At 39.3% G+C, this 22945-nt stretch overlaps 1 protein-coding gene across 3 annotated transcripts in view; it reads left to right on the forward strand.

Annotated features, from left to right (window-relative positions):
* The window catches only part of LOC126875318 (uncharacterized), a 71398-nt gene that overhangs the window by 4161 nt on the left and 44292 nt on the right, over positions 1 to 22945 (forward strand). The window contains exon 1 of one of the 3 annotated variants that reach the window (XM_050638178.1): positions 20779 to 20959. The exons of the other annotated variants lie outside the window; for them this stretch is intronic. Coding sequence (XP_050494135.1) covers positions 20926 to 20959 — 34 coding nt within the window. The 5' untranslated portion in view covers positions 20779 to 20925. Of the gene's footprint in view, positions 1 to 20778; positions 20960 to 22945 lie in introns of those variants that run through there. 3 annotated transcript variants of the gene reach the window in all.

The following is a 22945-nucleotide window of genomic DNA, read 5'->3' on the forward strand; positions in this document are numbered from 1 at the left end:
ATCGTTTTAATACGTGTCAACGTGTTTCTCTTCCTACCTTGAATTTCATTAACTATTCCCCCTCTACCAATTTCTATGACTTTCTTTCGTAGCATTAGGGCTCTCTTCAAGCGTCTCTCGTTGACGTATACACTTCCGGAACACGGTAGAAATAAATAAGGAAATAAGAAAGACAAAAATAGTGGAAATAATAGTCGAAATTATTTTTAATTCGTCTATATTGCTCATTGATCACACTTTTGATATTTTATTAAATCTTATCTATAAAATGCTTATGTAAACAGGAAGGAAGCATTTCGTAGTTCTGCTTTACCTGATCAATCGGTTATTTGTATCGATTACGCATACTGTTCAATGAAAAAGATCAGTCATAGACTACACGCGTGAAAACCCATGAATTCATGCGTTTCTTTATCGTGGTCCGTTTTACCCGAATTATTCTACGTTCGTAATTTGCTCTTAAATAGCAAATTGCACTCTGCGATTCACTGTTCGATTGATCGAGCATCGTTCAAGCGATTTATCGTTGAATTAGACCGGGAGTAAGAGCCGAATGATGATAATATAGGAATTCTGTGGTAAATAAAGAATTTTGTCACGGAGAGAAAGAGAATGGCGGTGGTAATTATTTGGATTACGGCAATCCGTGGCCGCGTTGTGAGAATCTGTGTCCTCTTGACACGCCGCAGCGACACGGCAACACCGATTCTTCTCATATCGGTGTTAATTAGCGGCCAAATGATCGCTATTGTCGCCAGTGTCGCAACGATCAGCGTCGCGAAACCAACTCTTGTCTAATGAGTGAATAAACCAACTAACTTTTATTTCTAAAGTTGCCTCTCCTTGTATGCAAACAAAAAAATATTTTCTCTTGTTCCAAAAGAATTTTTCAAACTTGCTGTAACTATTTTTTTTTTTTTTATACAACAACCACTTTTTTTTTTTTTGTAAATCTTCTTACGTGCACGCGAAACCTAACGTCGAAACGAAATCTATTTTCAGACTGTCGCGAAATTATATGTAGTTTCTGAAAGGAAAAGTATAAATCTTTTCTGTAGCTTTAAAAGTCGAGGAACTGAAAAACCTTGGTCTTACAGTCATCGAAGCACTTTGTCGTGTGTAATAATAGTAGATAACCGAAAGTAGTACATATGTACGTAAACAACCTTGCATATTTCTTCAGTCCTCTGATAAATTTAAACGCATGGATTAACTGTTAACGTAAGGTCCTAAAGTATTTCAGCTGATACGAGCGTTGTGATAATTTCAAGACGTCGGCAATACTATCCAGCCTTAATAATCGACCAATTCAATGGAAAAATGATAAAAGTGCATTTTTCATTGGAATCTTATATAGGCAAGATAGATAAGATCAGTATTTATTAAAGAATTTTATTAAACGTTTAAACTTTCATATATATAATGATATTATATTACTATACACATTTTGTAAATACTATAGCAATACTTTAATATCCAGTATCATATAAATGATTCTATTGATGTTCAACTTTATCGACTTTTAATTTTCTCAAATTAAAAATTTCATTACTTGTATCAGCAAGGTTTTGATCAAAACTCAGCGTAAAGAATCTTTTCGCAGAAGCAAAATAAATCAGAATCATTTCGATCAGTACGTGTTATCGTTGCTCAGAAGGAGACCGTAGCGTGTCTCGTTTCGATAGGTTTGTTTATCTCATATCTGACTCGTCATCGCCCAATCTATCGATCATGAAATAAACACCGTTTCATCGTCGTTAAGAGAGTACGTTCATCAAATTTCCAAACCAAACAGATTGGTATTTATTCGATCGAATAGACGAGCATACGATACATTTGCAAACCTCTGCCCCCTCCTGCTACTATCCGTTATACATTAATTCATCGACGAGTGAATGAGTAACCTCTAGGCAAAAATCGGCCGCGAATACATCAAAATATAAATAGAAACGTGTCTGAGGACCGCTGCTGTGTGTGTCGGCCTCGGGTACCGAGTCAGTACTATTCGAGAATTTACCTACAGTGAGGTCTGATCCATAAGGAGGGAACGTTCTGATGTAAAGGAAACGAAAGTGTGAAACAGTCATAGAGAAAGAATATAATAGAGAGGCGGTGTCGTATCGGTAATATTGGAAACGAGTGGTCGGATTTTGTGCGCTCGCATCGAGCGCATAAATATGTGGAAGAGATTCGATGCAAATCGCAGGAAAAGTGAGAGTGGCAATGAGTCAACATCCGCGTCTGCTGTTTTCTAGCCATCGATAAATTTCGAAAGGCGAATAGTTCGCTTTCGTACTGATATTTTTATTTTCCATTTCATCGCTAGTTTCTTCGTTTCTCTCCTACTTTTTCCTTTTCCAGGGGTTGTCTTTTGGTGGTCGTTTTTTTGGAATGAGGAAAAGGGTTGTGAAAAAGGGGAAACGAATTCGATAGGGCAGGATGCAGACAGGAGCAGAGTGATTTTCTTGTTAAATCGCTTGCAGACGCTTTATCTTTAGAAGCCACGGACAGACAGTGGCACCGGTTTTTTTCTCCTTAACGGAAATAGCTATCATTCTATACGCCTTAGAATGAACCGGCAATACTCGGCAAAATTTATTTTCGACGTGTAGGTTTACGTATCCGCCGTCTGGTCGGAATATCGGCCGGGGGATCATCAAAGGGGGCAAGAAACCGGAAAATTCGCTAAATTTCGATGCCGTTCGAATCGTCGAATAGACGTTCCGTCGTCTGGTGTGGCGCGTCTGTCGCGTCCAATATGGTTTCTAATGCTTCCACAACACCGGTCCGCCATTCGAAAGATATAACAATGAAAAAACGCTGATCTTCGCAGGTGGACCATTACCAGTCAAATTGATTGGTTTTACAATTTTATTTGAAAATTTCTACTTCGTGGTATATTTTTTCCGTAATGTTGTAACTTTCGCAACGATAACTGAAAGAATAATTTAATGAATTTTATTTTGTTTTTTATGTATTCAAACTGAAAATAATTTTCTATCAAGGCTACTTGTACCAATAGCAGTCAAAATGACTAGTTCTACAATTTTACAAAATGTGTCAACCCTCGTTTAGGGATGATGGATTAATAATACCAAAAATGTACTACATAACGTGGAATTCCTTCCGTAAAAATGCAATAAATCAATAAATATAAAAATATTCTATTTTTTAAAGATCAGCCATTTTCACTGGTTTTCGTAGAAATAGCTTCGCGTTAACACTTTGACTGCCACGCTGAAAGCCACGGGAGTATTTTTATTATTCAAAGCATACAATGGCAAAATAATAATAAATTGATGATGTAAGACAACATTCTTCCCCAATGGACCGTTTATCTTATTGGTGACCACGGGTGACCACCGTGGCGCCGTGGTAACAGTTGACAGCGACATATTATAACATGGCTTCGTTTATTTCGACAAACCGTTCGCATTCGTTGTTTCGTCGTAAGCAAAGCGTGCAGAATATATTGTTGAAACGTGTAGAAGATATTAGTAAACAGTATTTGCTCATTCTATATATAATACTAAGGTATGTTCACAATTCTAACCTCAATTATATGATTATAAAGCAGTATTTACGATTATTTTCTAAGGTGTGTTTATAATAATATTCGTAGATTACCTCTCAACGATATGGATGCAAACACAGTGCACCGTTAGATGCAACATTTGTTCCCATTTTTTTTCATTAATGTTCCAATAAAAATGTTTAATTGTTCAATGGGGCACTTCTTATTTCAAAGTATCTTCTATTCATTGGTTATGTTGAAAATACCCTAGCTGTCAATTTTCATACAATTTTTACAATTGTAAGAAGTTGAAGCGCTCCGGTCACCAATGACCACACAGTGGCGTCACAGGAGAAACCGTGGCGGGTCATATATGACCAACGTGACAGTCAAACTGTTAACTATCGGTAGTTCAAGTGTTAAAATATTAGGAAAAGAATAGAAAATAATGTCTGAGATAATCTATTAGCTATACACTCTATGACTTTTCTTCTTTGCAAAATGAAATGGAAATTTATTCTTTACAAAAGACGTATTCATCAAACCTGGAGTTTCTCTATCGCAAGAAAAGTATTCTAATTTAGGATAATAAAGATCAGATAAGTCTCAGCAGACTGCCAAACAGTTTCATAATTTCACTTTGGTGCCGGTTCGCCGGTAAGTAACTACATGTATATACTTCCAAAAAAGAAGTTGTTTACTTTCACGATTCGCCTAACAGCTTCTCTTTAGAACTCCACACTTTCCATCGAGCGAGATATCTTCCTTTCTTCGTTCGTGGTTTTATCCATTAGAAGATAACAAAGTATATAGATAAGAGATAATGATATCTGAAAATATTTTCTTCTATAAGTAGAACATGAATAAATACATATAAGCATATAATGAGAAATATTGAATTGGCAATTAAGTGATTGTGGCTTTTGTCAATACCATCTAATGACAAAACCCGCAATCACTTAGTTGCCAAGAATAATATTGAAAAGAGGACAAATAAAGTGTAACGTAAGACGCACAATATTTTTTGTTTTATATTACTTTATTGAATTATGCGCGAACATAATAATAGAAATAGAACGAAATGAATCATATCTAATTCGATAAAATAATATAAAACAAAAATTGTTGTTCATCTATTATCACCTTTTCGGACAATCTAATATAAAGTGAAAAATATCGCCATGTCTCCTGTTGCAATGAGGAACGCGTATATCGATAGATGTAATCGAGAGTCGGCGCGTTGAATCAATGGTCGATTACCGTGAAATCTCGAAAAGGTTTGCCCATTCGTTTCGATATGATTCACGGTTCCGGTTAATCGACTCCGTCGATAAAACATCTAATACAGCGAACTCTTATTTCCCCAGAGTCGCGTATGGTGTATGAAATTTCGCGGTGCCAACCATTCGAGAGTAACTATTTCTGTCCCCATTAGCAAATAGCACATGAATTATACATGGCTGTCTGTTAATTAACGGCGATGTGTTATGTGTCGGGCTTATCGAGTTGGAAAATTAAACGGTTGGATACGTGTTCGTGGATAGAGAGGATTGTCGGTGTCGAATTTATCACGTGGTCCTGGAAACGTCCTTTTACCTACAACTTGCTTAACGCAAGTCGTAATTAAACGCAGGTGTTGAACGAATGGTAGAAATAAAACGATCATGAAACGGGTTCTAATATCGGTACGTATAATATTTTTATTCAACTATATTTATACATATTACAGTACTCTCGGATTATTAGAAGTTGTGAAACTGTCTACAAAAAAGCGGTATCGTATCTGTTTTCTTTAATTCTAGCGTTTCGTAATTATTACTAGAACCATATCATGCCACTTTTACCATAATAGGATAATACAAGATAATTTTTAGAAACACTGCTAGATTGTTGTAATTCTTTTGATATAATTCGAAAATCCATTGGAATATAGGATTCTATTATAAATAGCAATGAAATATTCTATTTACAAGATTTTTAGAAAAATTAGTTTTTTTTTATTAGAAAGATTAATTAGAAGGTAAATCTAATAGAATTTTACCGACGTCACCGACGTCACCGAAAAAATTCATCTGGTAAGAATGCTCGATTATATCGCGCTTAAAATCTCCACTCTATTGACAAAAATTTGAAACGATTACAAAGCAGCCAGATCGTGGAATTTCATCGTTTAATAATAAAAGTCATCCTGTGTGTACGAGCGGTATCCGGTAATGCTGCACTATTCAGATGGCGTACGTGTGTTCGGTACTTGTATTCCGCACGAACGGCTCGGCCTCGTTTCTGATCGCAACAACGAGGGTATCGTACGCGGAGGAGAGCATCCAAGGGCGACTCGGACTCGACCATTTCTCGGACAATGATGTTTTCTGCTTCTCTCCTGGAAGCCCGCGCACAATGCCCGTGTAACGCCTATTTCTAAATAGACGAAAGAGTCCAGCCGTGGGATTGACGATACAACAATGAACACCGTTATTATTAGGCTGCCTGGACAAACATCCAAACGTCCGTGTAAATCATATTCGATTTTGCTGTTTTCGTCAAAGGATTACCGTTTCGTCTATCTCAGCGTTTTTCTTTTTTATTTCGGAGTCGTTCATTCACCGTAGAAACGGCACGGAAGATCGGCAAATTCCAGAGTTAAAAAGAAACTGCCTTTTTATCAAATTTGTCATGGGATTCTCTTGGAAAATATTTACAAAAATAGCAACTGTGCAAAAATACCATCTGGATATTGGGCGTGTGAACACTTACACTTATAAAATTCAATTAATAAAATGAGGTGTACTAAATTAATTTGTTAAAACAATTTGGTATGTGTAGCGACGGGAAAGTGTCAAGATTACATCAGTAAAATTTGAAAACCATTCAATAATATAGACAGGAGTTGTGATAATTTTATTAGAAACATTCATGATGAGTGTCTCAGAAAATTATTCGAACGCTGTAACACTGTTGATAGTTTTTCATCTTCCTTTGCAGCGAATGTAAACATCATTGCTAAATGAAAATATTGCTACGTTCACTTGACGTTAGAATATCGTTTCGGTAACAGTAACGTAAAAGTGTGCACACTAACACTTACACGAATACCAAAAAGTGTGAAACAAAAAATTGTGAAAGAGAAATAATATCCGATTACACGAGGACCGTAGATCATATAACGAGATTGCCAGAATCGTGAACAGAAGTCCAAGATACATTATATGATAAAAAAGTCAAAGAACGAGGGAACACTTGTAAACAAAGGTCGATCAGGTCGACCAAGGAAATTGACTGGAAGAGAGGAGAAAGTTGTTATTCGCGAGTTAAAAAAAATCCTACTGCATCCGCTCCTCGACTCGCAAGTATGGTAGCTGATATGTTTCATAAAGAAGTTCACCCGGAATTATGTCGACGAATCTTACGAAACGATGATTTTCATGGCGGAGTACCGCGAAACAAGCCATATATTAGTGCGGTAAATCATAAAAAAAGATTGACATTTGCAAAAATCTATATTAATAAAGATAATTGTTTTTGGGACAAAGTCATCTTTTCGGACGAGTCAAAGTTTAACATTTATGGCCGGATGGTCAAAATTATGTGCGGAGAAAACTAAATACGGAATTGGAATCGACGTTTACATGAAACAGTGAAACACGGAGTTGGATCGGTCATGGTGGGGAGGCGCATGGCCGCCAGTGGCACCGGAAATTTGATACTTATTGATGGAATACTTGATAGATATAAGTGTCCAAATATTTTAAAAAGTAATCTTAAAGAAAGTGTCCGTAAATTAGGATTATTGAAAGATTTCCACTTCCAAGAAGATAATGATCCTAAGCATACTGCTAGAATTGTGAAAGAATGGATCGTATAAACACACCACACACGTCAATTACTCCACCGCAAAGTCCAGACATAAATCCGATTGAAAATTTATGGGCTGAAATCGGAAAAAGATGAAATAAATTTCAGATAACCCCAAAGTAAGTATTGAAAGATAAAATTATAGAAATATGGAACTCCGTTGAGTGTACTTTTACAAAATCATTGGTTTGCTGTATGGAACGTCGATTGAGACACAGTATCGCTGCTAAAGGTAGTCCAACAAAATATTAATATTAAATAATTTAATAACATACGTAGCGTTCAAATACTTTTGTCAGTCACTTACAATGCGTGTTTTTAATAAATGTATCAACTCCTACGTACGTTGTTGAATCCTTTTCAAATTCTACCGACATAACCTCAAAACTTCCATCTTCCTACTGACATCTGCTTGTCTAAGCACCATTACTTTAATGTACATTATTTCTATCATTCAAGTTTGCGTATGTAAGCGTTCGAATACCTTCGTCAGCCACTGTATATTTTTCGGTCGAATTATCACGACGATTATCTTATCACAAATATTAATATTACAGTAATATTTTATATTATAAGAATATAACAATATCTGGCGAAAATTGGCGAGTGAATCGAATGAATTAGATTTTTAGAATTGCATTGAATGGGGTTTCGTAGCGTTTAGGTGAATGGAACGACGTTACGGTATTCTAAACTATGTTATCGTAATAATGGATCTGGGAGGGAAATGGAACTTTTGTTTATTTCATTAGGCAAATCCTATTGTTCTGCATTTTTCCAGAGTTTTCTGCCAGTTTCCCATTATTCCGGAATCGACTAGGTGAAAGGGCGATTTCGGCTAACGAGGAGGATGCTCGTATGACTATGCGAGCGGCGCACGTTTCGTATCGTGTCCGATCTCGGATGGTGAAAATCGTCGGTGTTAACGGTGGACTGCGTCGGATACGCGACTGTCTCTACCTGCTTGCTAAATACCAGGTCGTAAAATCTAGTGGAAAACGTGCTCAGTTTGCCGTGAAAAGTTTGTCCGAATGAATTTCACGAACGTCTTTGTATAATGCTGGGTGGAATGTTTTCTCACGTGTTGTTTTAGGACTTGTAATCCTATTGAACAACTGCTTACCGAGTTTCTATTGAAGTAAGTTCGTGGGTTGATAGGATTTAGCAAAACAATGTTAACTGAAGAATCGACACTTTTGTCAACATGATTGATTTATGATTTTTTTATAGAGATTATTTAAACCTGTATCGTTACGTTTATTAATTTACTTGTTTATCTTTCTTTTTTATCGATGTTAGAATTCCTTGAGGCATTAGTTCTTTAGAGATTCTTTATGCTGTTAGATTTTACAATAAATATTTCGGTATAATTTTCTTTGTTCCACAATGGTTTACAATTTGGATGATTGGCAACTAAGTGATTGCGGGTTTCGTCAATACCACCTAACGGCAAAATCCGCAATCACTTAGTTGCCAAGCCAATAGCTGAAATTAAAAAAAGCAATTCGTTGGACCAAAAGAGAAAATAATCCTTCACGTCGACACGACAAGCTCGGACAATCTCGATCATGAATATTAACGTATCCTCTTCGACGAACGATTTTACCACGGCTCTTCGATTTACGTCCGGTGTGGCACGTGAAAGGACGATCAATTATTCGGGCGCGCGACACAAATGTTATTCGGTGCATTACGCGCCACTCTGCGTCGGTCCTCGATCGGAACAAAGTCGACCAATCACGTCACTTTTATTTCTTCTTTATTTTCCCCCATAGTCATTGAATTTTATCGAAAACGATTATTCCTTATTAATTTTTAATTGTTCGTTAGTTATTAACGATTACTGTACAGTATTATTGGGTTGGCAATTAAGTGATTGCGGGTTTTGTCATTACCACCTAATGACACATAACCTAAACACAATACATAGGGATACGTTAGAAAGGGTGACAGAAGAAACGTAAGAAACGGGACCGCGTACAAAGACTGACTTAGGAAACGGTGGTTTTCGTGCCGGACTGAAATCAGGCCGCAGCGATATATCGCCGCTCTTAACCTCGCGATGCCCTGCTGCACGAAACTTTATTTCCATCGAGCCACGACTTCCGCAACCACCCGCCGCTTTTATACCCTCAGGGAGTGCTGCAGTTGGTCGCAGTGCAGCGGCCCACTGCTCCTGATGCACCAAAACTGCTTGGAGAGCTGCAGGCTCACCGATTGTTCTGTAGATGTTAACGTCGTATCGATCAGCATCGACGACTTCCTTCTTTTGGGCAAAAGAAAGAGACGATAGGCTATAAATATGGAAGCGATAACGATATTACGAAATTTCATCGAAATAAATGCGGTTATTTAGCATCGAAAGCAATTTTGCAGATAATTTCTTCTTGTAAGCGAATTTCTTTTGGTTCAACGGCTTTCGGATTGAGGTTAGGTTGGATATTTAGCTGCAACATGGAATTAAAACAGAAAACAGGGCAATTGTGGAGAATTTAACGATTGCTGATAAATACTTGAAAATGTATAATAAAAGCTACGGATGAATTCGTAAGAGGAAAATGGAAAAAGGATTGTATGTATGTACTGGGAACTGCACTGGGAATTTTGTTTCAATTTTGTTAGCAGCAGCTCCCAACACTTTTAAATGTTTTATTTGAAATTTACTTTAACTAAAAAATAAGACAATTTAAGTAAATAAAGGAAGAAAGAAATTCACTTAAATACTAGTTTTATTCACACTATTGTTGTATTTTCTAATTTTTAAGTGTATGATATATCTTGAAACAATGTCCAGTATGCAATCAGAAAAAAAGGTGGGACTGAAAGAATGTCGAATAGGACTCGACAAAGGAGCTGTTGAGATAAAAACTGATATCGAGTTACACTCGACATTGGAGTGAAAAAGGTTAAAGAGACGTGTAAAATTAATAGATTGGGGTTAGGTTGGTAAAGTAATTAAGTAGTAGGCAAGTTATATTAGTAAGTAAGTAAAATATTTAACCGAATAAGTAAAGCATAGGTGATTTTTGCCACGTGCAATTCATTCTTCAGATGTCACCACGTATGCCCATTTCTTCACGTGCATTCTACGAATCGCTCTTCACTCGCTGCCGATACTCTACCATAAATATTTAATCGATCTCCAATCCGTATATCATTCAACCGTAATGTTATTCGTCAAATGTATATTCAATCGTAATGTCTATCACTCGTGCCAATTCTACAAAGTAGGATTAAACAATTTAAACAATTGCAAAAGTCTATCCCTTTAAAGTATAGCGAAAATATTTTTATTTAGAAAATGAAATTTGTTGCAACGCTTGTAGGGACCTACATACATATCTCAAAGCTATTATCTCTACGAGTCAACCATAAATTATCGATACCTAATTGATAATCATTAGCAGCAGTTTGCTTTCAACCGGGTGATCGATCATCGTTACACCTGCTAATCTACCGTAAATAGAACTGCCTTCCACTGCCATTTTAACGACTATTTCAAATTCTTAAAATACAAACTAAATCTCGATTGTATCTATTTAACGAAATTACTGAGATTTTGAAAACTTTAATATATTGGGTTGGCAACTAAATGATCGCGGATTTTGTCATTACCACCCAATGACCACCCAATGTTGCTCCTATTTTGCGACCAAGTTTTTCAGAACAGAAAAAAAAGAAATAAAAAAAAAAAAGATCCAGAGGCTTAAACCCAAAAACTGCATCATACAACAAAAAATGTAAAGCACCGACACATAATACAGCATGGCTACGTCGTACCGCCGCGTATCGGTACCTTTGCCCAACAAAAATTCATGTTTATTGTGAATAATGCACTTAAAATCTGTATTTTCTGGATTCAATAAACTCCTTTGTAAAACCACCCAATGTTGCCAATCCAATATTTCTTTTATCGTTCGAGAAATATCATTTAGATAATTTTCTAAAATACAAACGGTCCAATTGTACCATCTTTTGAAGATTTTATATTAAATTAGCGAGATAGAAAAATTAGCAAGACTCGTTGACAATAATGTACTCATATACGAACTTACGGTTAATAATTTATACTGTATATAAAAAATTGTCTGAAATTGTATATAATTGTATGTAATTATATACACGAAAAATATGTTCTTTTAACACCATCTATTGGAGGTTGGCAATTAAGTGATTGCAGATTTTGTCGCTAGGTGGTATTGACAAAATCCGCGATCACTTAGTTACTAACCCATATTACCGTTGCTCATCAACCGTCGAAAGCCATGGTTTACGTTACTTTCGTGTCATTTTGCACACGAATGCACGTACCATTACACATACGAAGCTGCAATACGAACACCTGCAGCGTGAAGTTATGCAAATTCGTGGCGTCGCGTCAGTGTTCACGTCGGTGTGTCTTTGGTTCGATGCCAGAGTGGACCTTCCATTGTCCATTAGATCAGGCCATGCTACGCGGTGAAGAACGCTAAAGAGGTAGAGAAAGAGAGTAAAGGCTAGGTAGGAACGCGCCACTTTTTTCCACCGAAACGGTCCGCTAATATCAAATTACATCTCGCGATCACGAAAGGCTGGTGTGTCCGACCGGCCACGCCATTATCGAACGTTCTCCGGCTTACATACGATCTCTTTGACTGCGAGGTGGGTCCCGGCCGTCATTACCAAGGTGATAAATCGTTCAGAAAATTATGCCTCTGAGCACGTGAAAATTTGGCGTAATTTACCGGCCGAACTGCGCCACTGCGGCGAATTTCAAATTCGTGTGCCGATCTTTTCAATGCATCTAAACTGTTCTCTGCTCGAAAACCGTTTTCTCTCCCGTTTATGTGAACGAAAAAATGCTGAAAGACCGGAGATTTAAGGGAGAAAAAAGGTGTCGAAGGAATTCCACGAAAAAATGTGTACCCCTTTTTATCCGCAGATCTACTCTCCTCGAATGAGAAAGCTTTTTCGCTGTGCTGTCGAGAGGCGATCACGCGAATACCTCGTGATACGTCAGCATTGGGAATAAATTAAATTTAACGCTGGAATAACCGCTTTTGCTACCGTGCACGAATGCATGTGGCACGAAAAAAGGGAGACATAAAATTGCATTTATATATCGCGCGCGTTACGTTCGAACGACAGCGGTTGACTTGAAAAATATTTAGACGGCGCTAATCGCGGCGCGGCAGTAGCGGGTTTCCGTTGATTCATAGTAGCGATACTCTAGTTGATTTAGTCCTCGTCTAGCGGAGAGTAGGTTATTATTGGTTCAGTGGAATGTTTTATTTTATACTGATAAGTTGATTTTTATTAAATGTATAGAAGTATGCAGAACATAGTGAATATAAAGAGTAGCTTAGAAAATAATAAACCTGAGATAACCGCGTTAGAATTCACTCAGCCGCCATCATTCAAGGATTAACACTTAACGCTCCAAGTGTGCTTCTCAAGCACCACCGATGTGCGGTGCTTTACTCCAAATGTATTTTTCGGTCATTATCGGTAATTGTTTACAAATAAAAAATAATACTCGACAGTGAGTACCGTTAGACCTGTGAACGCAAACCTGGTTTGCATTCGAATGAATGTTTTAAAAAATTGCACACATTACTCGATTATAATTAATATAAATATTGGAATTAAAATTGTATTACTTCTCAGATGAATAAAGATTGTTTTGAATGACTTTAATATTCATTTCAAATCTGACACTTAAAAACTTGCAAGTTGAAGTGCGATGAGAATAAGTTGAAGTTGCCGGTCGATATTCACAGTTAAAAGTCGGAGCGTTAGAGGTTAACCCCTGTGACAACAAACAAACAATTGTTAAATAATCTGACTAAACTATTTCTACCAAATAGTTTCATACTTTTGAAATCAATAGCTTACTAATTAACCAGTTTCACGTGCAACTCACTACTCGAGTTAAACCATCACGTTCACACTAATTAAAGTGAAATTATCCAGCGAGTAACGTTTCTCTGTTTCCTGGTCCCAACTGAATTATCTTGTGTGAAAAGGTTTGCGCATGCGCATCGTTGGATTTGCCATGTATCGCGGATACACGTCCGCCATTGAGGGTGCGTTCGTGGCAACGAAAGTATGCTAATTAAGCTGTTGCCGGCACGTCTAATTGCACCGTAGCCGGCTAATGAGTCGGTGGTTTACCTGGCGGCGAAATTTTGGTCTGAAAAGTCGGCAAACAACGTGGGCCGATTTTCACCGGCCAATTAGCCGATTCCCCTCTGTTACTGAGATCTGTTACACGGCCGGTGAATTTCAACCGTTGCCGATGGGCTGATTCTCGTGGGACCGGGAACCGGAGTAACGGGCAAAACGCGATTGATTTATTTGTTCTTGTTTGTTGCTGTTGTTTGTGTAGGAAACTATGATTGTTTGTAGATTAACACGTCGACTGCCACGGTGGTCATCAGTGTCCCACGTTACTAAATTTTCTAGACTAATTAAAGCAAGGTAAACTTCATAAACCAAAAGACTAAAAATAATATAATATTTGGCAAAAATTAAATGTTATGATATAGTAGATATTTTTCTGGGGATAACATTTCAGCTAATGAAACTATTAAAAACTGTAAATCCGGACTGGACTATTTTTGTACATTTTTAAACGAGGTTTAGTGTTCTATTTACCTACTGATAGAGCAATTAAATAATCCAAACTCACCAAACAATTGAATAGCTCGTAAGTTAAGAAAGTTAGCTGAGCAATAAATTGTAGTTTCTGAAAACTATAATAAAAGGTGATAACCAAATAGTAAAACTTAATTATTGTCGATACAAGCATTCCCTAGCAGCTATTAGGAAAAGTCTAGATGCAAGTAATTTTTTTCCAAACAATATTTGCTCATTCTTCTTGATACAGCTTTGCGATACAAGCCCATAGTTTACTAGAAACTGTTCCTTTTCTCAAAAGGGTTTCCTGACACTTGCGGCGACCTTTTTTCTGAAAATATAAATCCAAATCGGTGTGAACGGTTAACCGGTAGCAAAGTCCCTAAGAAGAGCGTTAAGACGATCACAATAGTCTCATAAAACCGCAAAACCCCTCAAATAACCATCTCAAAAAAGGATTCGATTTCTGCTTTTAACCTCGTTCAGAAACCGAGACGATGATTTTCCTTGGTTTCGTCGCCGAACGAGTCTCTCGCTAAACGTACGTACTTCGATCGAGAGAAGTATTAGTTGGCAACTAAGTGACTGCGGATTTTGTCATTACCACCCAATGGCAAAATCCGCAGTCACTTAGTTGCCAAGCGAATATAAGACGTCGAAACCGGACAAACCGTGGAAGAATCGAAATGTACGTACAGGATGGCCAGGGAGCAGCAATTATCGGGCAAAATGATAAAGACAAAGGCGTAATAACGCTGCACGGTTCACAGAGGTGGATTTAATGAGCCGCTAACCGGCCGGCCTGTTCGTTTCGTGCGGAAATTAATCAGCTCTGGCATCGATACGTTTCCCCGGTTTAATGAGATTACCGCGTAGCCGAGCAAAGATCGAAAGATGATCGCGATCGGAAGGATTTCGAAGGAAACAGGTTGGGATATCCTCGGGGACGGAATAATTGCCCCGTGGCGGCTCCTTTGTTGACTTTCCAAACGGCCAACTACATATTTAGGATGTAGTTTATATCGAGAAGTGTCTATTGTAAAAGAGTGACGAAGTTAGAGGTAAAATTAGATTCGGCGTTGCATCTTCGATCGACGATACATTCGTCGGGCAATTAAGTTACCGTGCTAGTAATTAAGTCGTAATTTCAACTGCCAAAGAAACTTTGTTTAATCTGACGATCACGCACAGAAACGAAGATAATCGACCTTCTTCCTCGTACGTTGCTGGAGCAGTCGATTCATCCCATTAGTAATTAACCTATACACGTAACGTGTTCTTAACTTTGTTCGAAGAAAACGTTATCTCTTTGATCTATAGATCGTGAATACAGAGATTAAGATGGGCGATCGATGCGTTATTTCTTTTTTTGAAGACGATCGCGATGAACCCGGTGAATGTCAGTGCCCTTATTTTCGCGGTTTTGAAGTAGCAGCATTCTATTTACGCCCAGCCAGGCGGTTTTTAGTTGGCACGTGTATCCCTCTATAGGTGAGCCGCGTGAAACAGAAGGATGAACGAGGAGGCTCGAAGGAACGATGGCCGAGAAAGCAGGACGGAGATGCGCGACACGCTGCGCGGAAGAGAACGTAAGAAAGACAGAGAATAAGAAAGAGGAGCTCTCTTGCAACGATCGTCTCGCGTCTACGAGCGTATCCCGCCTTGCCGGCGCGTATCCAGGAAGTGACGTCAGCCGACGACGTTCTTATGAATTAATTTGCGGAAATCAAGCCTCCCACCTACCCCTTTCTCCCGGTCTCGCGCACAGATCCTAATCCTGCGCGCAGTTGCGCAATCCTAATACCGCCTACACACGGCAAAAAGTGTTCATACGCTACTAAATGCTTTGTGCGATTCTTGTCTCAGCTTGTCGATAGATCCGACGATTGTATTCGCCTGTGGCGCTCACTTCTCTATCTCTCCAACTCTCGCCGCCATCTTTTATTCCGTTATTTTTCAACCATTGATTACATAATTTCTTGATGCTGAATGACAGGCTCGTTTTAGAAGAGATACACGGGGAGTATGGTGTCGAAAGCAGCTGGAAAAACTGTTGCATTGTCTAAGATTCCCGTTAGAATAACCTACATCGATAGAATCAGGCCGAGCAGCTTCCAAGAAAAGATTTTGCATCGCAAATGACCGGTCGAGGACCGAGTGCTTCGACGTTCGATGACTGTCCTCACCCACGTAGCGTTCCAATGAACAATACCTTAAACTTGACGGCGTCTCGCGATCATCCTGTTGCTGTCGCTATTTTAGGACCGTCACTACTACCGGAACACACCGACTCCTCGTCTCGTTCCTCTGTAGCGCGATCATCTCCGAATCTGAAAATTATCTCCGATACAAAGATAATTTGCAATTTGGTAAAACGCAAAACTCGTCGAAAAATTAGCCAAAATTCACTCCTCCCTGGATTAAAGGAGAATATCGTTGGTGAATTTATTGTTCTCGCCGCGCCAGAGGTTGTCGTTCGCGAGTCACGCCTACGCCTTCGAGCGCTTACGCCAGGCACGAGAAACTGTGGCCCGAGCGTAATTAGCGATCCTGTGGCGTATCGACGAACCTTCCGGCTCGAAAATCGGAACGTTGGACGCCTAGACGAGGCCTTTTTAGATCCTAATCGGAGATCAGAACGATCTGCTCGTTGGACACCTACGTTCATCGAATCCCTGCGATTCGACTAGAACAGAACGTTGGACACCTACGTCCAGTGAACCCTGGCGATCCATTCATAGAGTCTATTGCGATCTATTTCTTGGACACCTACATCCATTCGACATCTACGCAGATTTTATACCGTCTTCCAAAAACAGGAATGGTGTAATCGAATCCAAAGGTTAGACGTTCAGAGTGGAAGAAACTTCCTGAATTGAAATGGCGTCGTTGATCAATGGTGAAATGTAAAGTATGTTATATACGTAACGCACGCATGTATTACGCATAAGAAGTTGCGGAACTGTCACAATGAATGGTTCTATTGTATCAAGTAAATATTGGATTTTGTTGCAAGCGTCGGGTCTGCCTCTTGTAGAATTGAAAATTGAACTCGTATCATCGGTACGTCTTACAAGTCACGAGCTACAAGTTTGCAAAACTTTGAAGCTGACTCTGTGGAATCGTGTACAGAATGCATAGAGTCAAAGAATAACAAATATATTAGGTTGTCCCAAAAATGCATTTCGCTATCTGCACGCAGCTGCTTTATCTGGCTATGTTGATACAAACATGAAACCTAATCTGTCTAATGTTGTGGTCTTTATCTTCTATCGTCCTCTAGCTGCCGTAGGACACGTTTCGTTTGCATTCAAACAAAAAATGTTGTGCATCTAAAAATTGTATAATACAATACCAATGGTAAAATTATTCTTATTATTTACAGGATTTTTATTACGCCATAGAATAGGTAAACATATAGATTGTTCACGGACCATATGCCACACATATGTTTCAATTAGTCCCTAATGATTCTTTTATTTCATCTCATTTCCTAATACTTATGGACGAGCGTGTATGTGTATATCAGAGTAGTCGATTGAATCTTCACGGCCATTAAGCCCTCTGTTGTTGAACTTTCCCGCGTCTGAATCGATTGGACAAGCGATAAGAGTGTTGGAACGATATTTAGCAACACCTGGATGAACCGAGTACGTCCAATCCATCTCCCGTTGTCGGATATAGATATTTTGTCCAGCACATAACAAGCCGCTTGACGTGCAAAGATGGCCCTTAACTCTAAGGTCCAAGGGATGCCAATGCAGTTTAGGATAATATGACGAAGATCGGTAGCATGAGGCAGGCGGCAATGTATGGAACAGTCGGAAAGCTGGAGACAGAGAGAGAGAGAGGGGAGCCAGGTGTTTCATGGGGTACCATAGAACCGAACCACCCCCTACCAACGTTCCCTCCTTGCGGAGAGAGACCACACGTTTCCCTCTAACTCCTACGTCTGCTTCCTCGACGCACCCTTTTCCCTTCCTTCTCCCTCTTCCGTCTTCCTTCTCCTTTCACCATCTGTATTTCCCTCTTTCTCTCTCTTTCGCTCAGTCCTACCACAACCTTCCACCCTTCCTTCTTTTACTCTCTAGTTTCGACTGGTCTCCTCGTTATACCGGGTGTCGCGTGGCGAATCGGGGCATTCCAAGCGGTAAATAAGATAGGATTATATTGTTTGCCGACCGTTTCGTCGCGCACGTTGTCGTTGTTCACCTTCGATCTAGGTGGTCGAGTTTTTAGTCCAGACTCTTTGGCGAGTTCATTGGTGGGCTAGAACGTTCGTGCGGTTTCATGGGAACCGTGAATTTGCTGCTCGTGGGTGGGTACCTTCCGAGAAGCTCGAGAAATCCTAAAAATTGTGACTTTTGTCGTGAAAGTCGTCCGACTTAACCCAACCTGAGACCATCGGTATGTCGAGATATGCGAGTCCCTCTGTCGTCTAATTTTTCGCAATTCCGACTTGGGTTAACCTAAATTAACCTCTACGAGAAATCTCGATGGAAAGAAAAGGGGAATAATGGAACTCCTTAACGACCATTTAATATTCTTTTAGAGGTTTACAACGAAGAGTCGTTATGAGTCGTACGTACGTTATGAGTCGAGGGAAAAAAGTATCATAGTATATAGCATATCACGAAGTTGTGCAGCACTGGCTGCTTGTTTATTGACCAGCGGATAGCTCGAACGCGATCGAAGCTGCGGAACATTGCGCTCGAACGGCTGGAAAGAGGGCGAGAAATCGATATTCGCTGCGGCGTTGGCTCGCGCGATCGATCCAAGCCACCCGGTATAGAAACGGGTAACGAACACCCAGGAGTAGAGTCCTAGTGCCTCGAGGCCTGTAATATTATACCGGCGAACTCTCATGTACTCAGGTTTGCGTTTCTGCGTGCGTGAGAGACGCCACCCGTGTTGTCGTGCCTCTTTCTCGACGTCATCGTCGTCATCGTCGTCGTAGTAGTCGTAGTAGTCGTAGTAGTCGTCGTCGTCATGGACGTTGACTTGGTCGCGTCGTGCCTCGTCTTCGTCGCGGTCTGTCGTCGTCCAGCTTCGTCTCTCGCCTCGTCGATTCTTCTTTGAATCTGAATAATGACTCGAGCCGACGGTGTGTCGTTTCTCTTTGATCGTTCGCTCCATGTTGGTTTTCTGCTTTGGTTCGAGACTGTAGTTTTCGAAATTTTATTTAATTAATTGATTAATGTATATGATAGAGAATGTTGTTGATATGATTATAGTCAATATTATTGTTACCCTTTTGTTTTTATTGCGCTATAGGTGACAATGCTCGTAAATAGATAAAGGAAAAGATAAGATTAATTCTTTTGTGTTACGATATATATTAGGTTAGGTTAGGTTGTCGTTACCACCTAATGACACAAGCCGCAATCACTTAGTTGCCAACCCTATAGTTGCTTATACAAATGTTTGTCTGGTTATTTAGTATTTCATTTTGAAAATATAATTATTCACTGTATATTGTTTTATATTTAATTGGGTCTTCCCAATAATCCTATAATTTCATACAAAATATACCACATACCGAACATGACCGGACATTTTCTGACCAACTGTACGTCCTCAAACACTGAGCAATTATTTCTTCCAAATGTAGATACTAAATTATATTACACGTAAGTTAATTAGATAATGTTATTTCTATTGTCGATTAGTATACAGATATATCGCATTTGAATTAACTTCGTAAGGTGTCCGACGGTCGTAAAAATATTTTTCCCTAGTAAAGGAAACACCAAAATACCAAATAGATTATTTACGAAATTGGAATTGCGAGAGTAACGGCGAGCGTGCGATCGCCGATGATCTCATCACTTAGATCGCAGGCACAATCGACCTATTGCACCTCGTAAAGCCGTCATTGTCTCTTACAGAGTTTATTAAAGCCGCTACAATTGGCACCTACTTCGCTCAGCAAAATACGATAGGCTTTCTTCTTGACCCGGCGTTCTTCGGGGCCAGCGTGTACAATTATCGGGCGTTGATGTCTCCCCGCGACGATTCGCGCCTCCGTCCACCGTTTAACGTAATTATCAAGCACGTTCATCGCTTACACGAGTAAGCGGATTAAATTCGCGTTGTTCCTTCAGTCTTGCATGGATCTTTCGTCGTTCAATCGGCACCCATCTGTGTGGTATCAAATGAAATCGATTAAAAGAAATCGCGCCTTCTTTCCACTTATAATCTCGATCGAAGTTCCATCGATCGAACGTTTCCTGGTGCGAATGATAAGGTTTTATTGCATCACGCGAAGAAGCCATTCACGTGCTTTCGAGTTGACGCCTTTGCCATCAAACGTAGCTTGACCCCCTCTTAGTTTCTTCTTTGCCACTCACAGCTCAGGATAAACGTTATCTCGTATCGAACGTCCTCGAATCCCTGTTCTCGAATACTTAATCGTTAGATCAACGAAAAGTTGTAAACAAACGCGAAGTAGAGCGAACCAAGTCGTTAAAACGTGTGGCAACTTATTTTGCGATTACGTGCGCGTGCTATGTTCGTCGTTTAATGGAGGACGTTTCGTTATCGCGTGAACGCTGTCGATCGCGATGCCCCATTTTGCAGCGACCTCTCTGCTTCATTCCTTCTTTATCACGTGGTTTTTTACCGATCGAGGGAATCAGTCGTTATCGCCAGTCGTTTCGTACTTGTTTCGTACTAGTCGGTCTCCGATGTGCAATAATTCTACTTTCCGTGGAACCTACGAATTCCAGGCTGTGGCTCGCAGTGTTCTCTTTAGAGCTCGCAGGAAACACAGAGAAACGTTCCTAGCGAGTATAAATATCAGCCGGTGCTATTCCTGTTAAACGCAAACTGCAATTGTGGCAACGCTCATTTCCACACTTCGAATTCTTTCGTCTGTCTCGCGGGGATGCGATTCAAAGTGTTCGATTGGCCGAGATCTCTTGGAGGAGAAGAAAGTTACGATGGTTGGACAGATCGGGAAAGATAAGAGGCGAGGTACGTAGGGAACTATCGATGCCAACTCTTCGCAACCCGCTAGAAAATTCCAACATTCTTCGGGCTTCCATATCCATTTCGAGTTTAGCGAGAATCGATATTTGGCGTGGCCTTCGTGGTCCGGTCCGGGTGTAGGTACGCATGAGGTTACACCCGCGTTGCCATACTCTGTGGTTTTTCTTTCTTCCAATACGATGTTACGATGTACGATGTAGCGGATACCTTGTTACCGTTTGGCGTCGCGCGTAACTATTAGACTTAAATTTAAATGCACGTAACTCACAAAATATGAAAAATATTATATAAAAAAAAATTCTCTATAGATTTCACTTTTTTCCATTGTATGATAAAAATATGAATTTGTATAAATATCGGTAATAACTGATTATTAATATTTATTATTAAACTTACATTTACTTTTATTTATTATTATTCTATGAAACATTATAAATTATACGAACGATCGTATGTTTTAAGTAAATTTAGTTATCACGTCCACTCTTCATTCTATCACTACAAAATAGATATTGAACGATCATGATAACAATGTTTAAACTTTTGTTGGACAAGGATTCGTTGAATTATATAACGTCGCTTTCCCATTGAAGTGGGCGCTCGTGTTTCACTCGTAGAATCCAATCGTACGATATTTCAGTGGTCGAAAAATATTCATTAACGGAACATTATTTTCCTAACCTATATGTCATATAATATACTTACATATTATACACTAAATATCATCTTTGTGTTAGAAGATTCATAGTCCTGTTTGCTTTCTAAAAACCGTGCAATGCCTGTAGCGCTATGTTTTTTTGAAAGTCCTATGCTTTAGTCCTATTCTAGAATTTGTTTTCATAACTCAGTTGTCAGAATGTCATATAATCCTCACAAGTAACAGAGGTTCTTCGCAAGGTGTAAAAACACAGAAATATTTATCAGATTGTTGTGTAAACAATTTTTAAGGGCAAAACGATCGTTTTCGACAACGATTCGCTTTCATTTCCGTTACAAATCGATAAGAGTGTGCGTGTAACGATAGCTTAGCCGGTTCGTAAATTTCTCTTATCTCCGGGCGAAGATCTGTCGTGCCGATGGCTAATGTAGACATTCCTTTTTCTTTCTCTCTTTTTTATTATTATGCACAGTGAGCAACGTTGACGCAGCGGTGCTTTTACTGTGCTTGCGTGAACGTCGAGGCTGGAAGGAACGGCGGTCATAGATTTTGGCGATCGATAATTTCGAAATTTAAAAGAGGCAAGCGATACAGTGGCGTCCGTTCAGAGCATGAGAATGCGCCGGATTTATGAGCTCCTAGATCAGATCCGGCGATTGTTTCTTCAACCTCGGGGGGGCGTCGTCGAATTAAATTTTTCATCGGGCAATAAAACATTTGCCCCTTCCACGTTTTCCGCGAATCTACTTTCGTGACTATGTTTTTATTTAAAATTGAAACGCTACTTTTTATGCAGGTCCTTCTGCTATCAAGCAGAACTGCAATTTTGTCGTGGAAGAAATAACTGACAGGTGATAAACCATTCTATTGAGGTTAGTTTAAGGTTAGGTTCGGTTGGCAACTAAGTGATTGCGGGTTTTGTCGTTAGGTGGTACTGACAAGATCCGCAATCACTCAGTTGCCAACCTAATATTTTCGTGGAACTCGCGACTTTTAATCGTTTGTTTTATCGAGTTTGTTGTTATCGAGTGCAACTCGAGGCACAGATTTATATAGAAAACTGATTAGGTTAAAATGTAATTTCAATTTCTCGATGTTAGATTATTATAATATTTCCATATGATACGGTGTTACAGCAATAAATGGCAATAGTCGCTTAAGCACAGTAGAATTCCGTTTATGTGAACTAGGGAGGGGGGATTAAGCGATTCATATAGCTGAAGTTCACATATTAGAAACTTGAAAATAGATAACCTTCCTGACCCGAATAAATAGATTCTGCAGTTTGTTTAATCTCCCGCTAACTAGGATTT

The sequence above is a fragment of the Bombus huntii genome, chromosome 18 (assembly GCF_024542735.1).
Source record: "Bombus huntii isolate Logan2020A chromosome 18, iyBomHunt1.1, whole genome shotgun sequence".
Classification (NCBI taxonomy): domain Eukaryota; kingdom Metazoa; phylum Arthropoda; class Insecta; order Hymenoptera; family Apidae; genus Bombus; species Bombus huntii.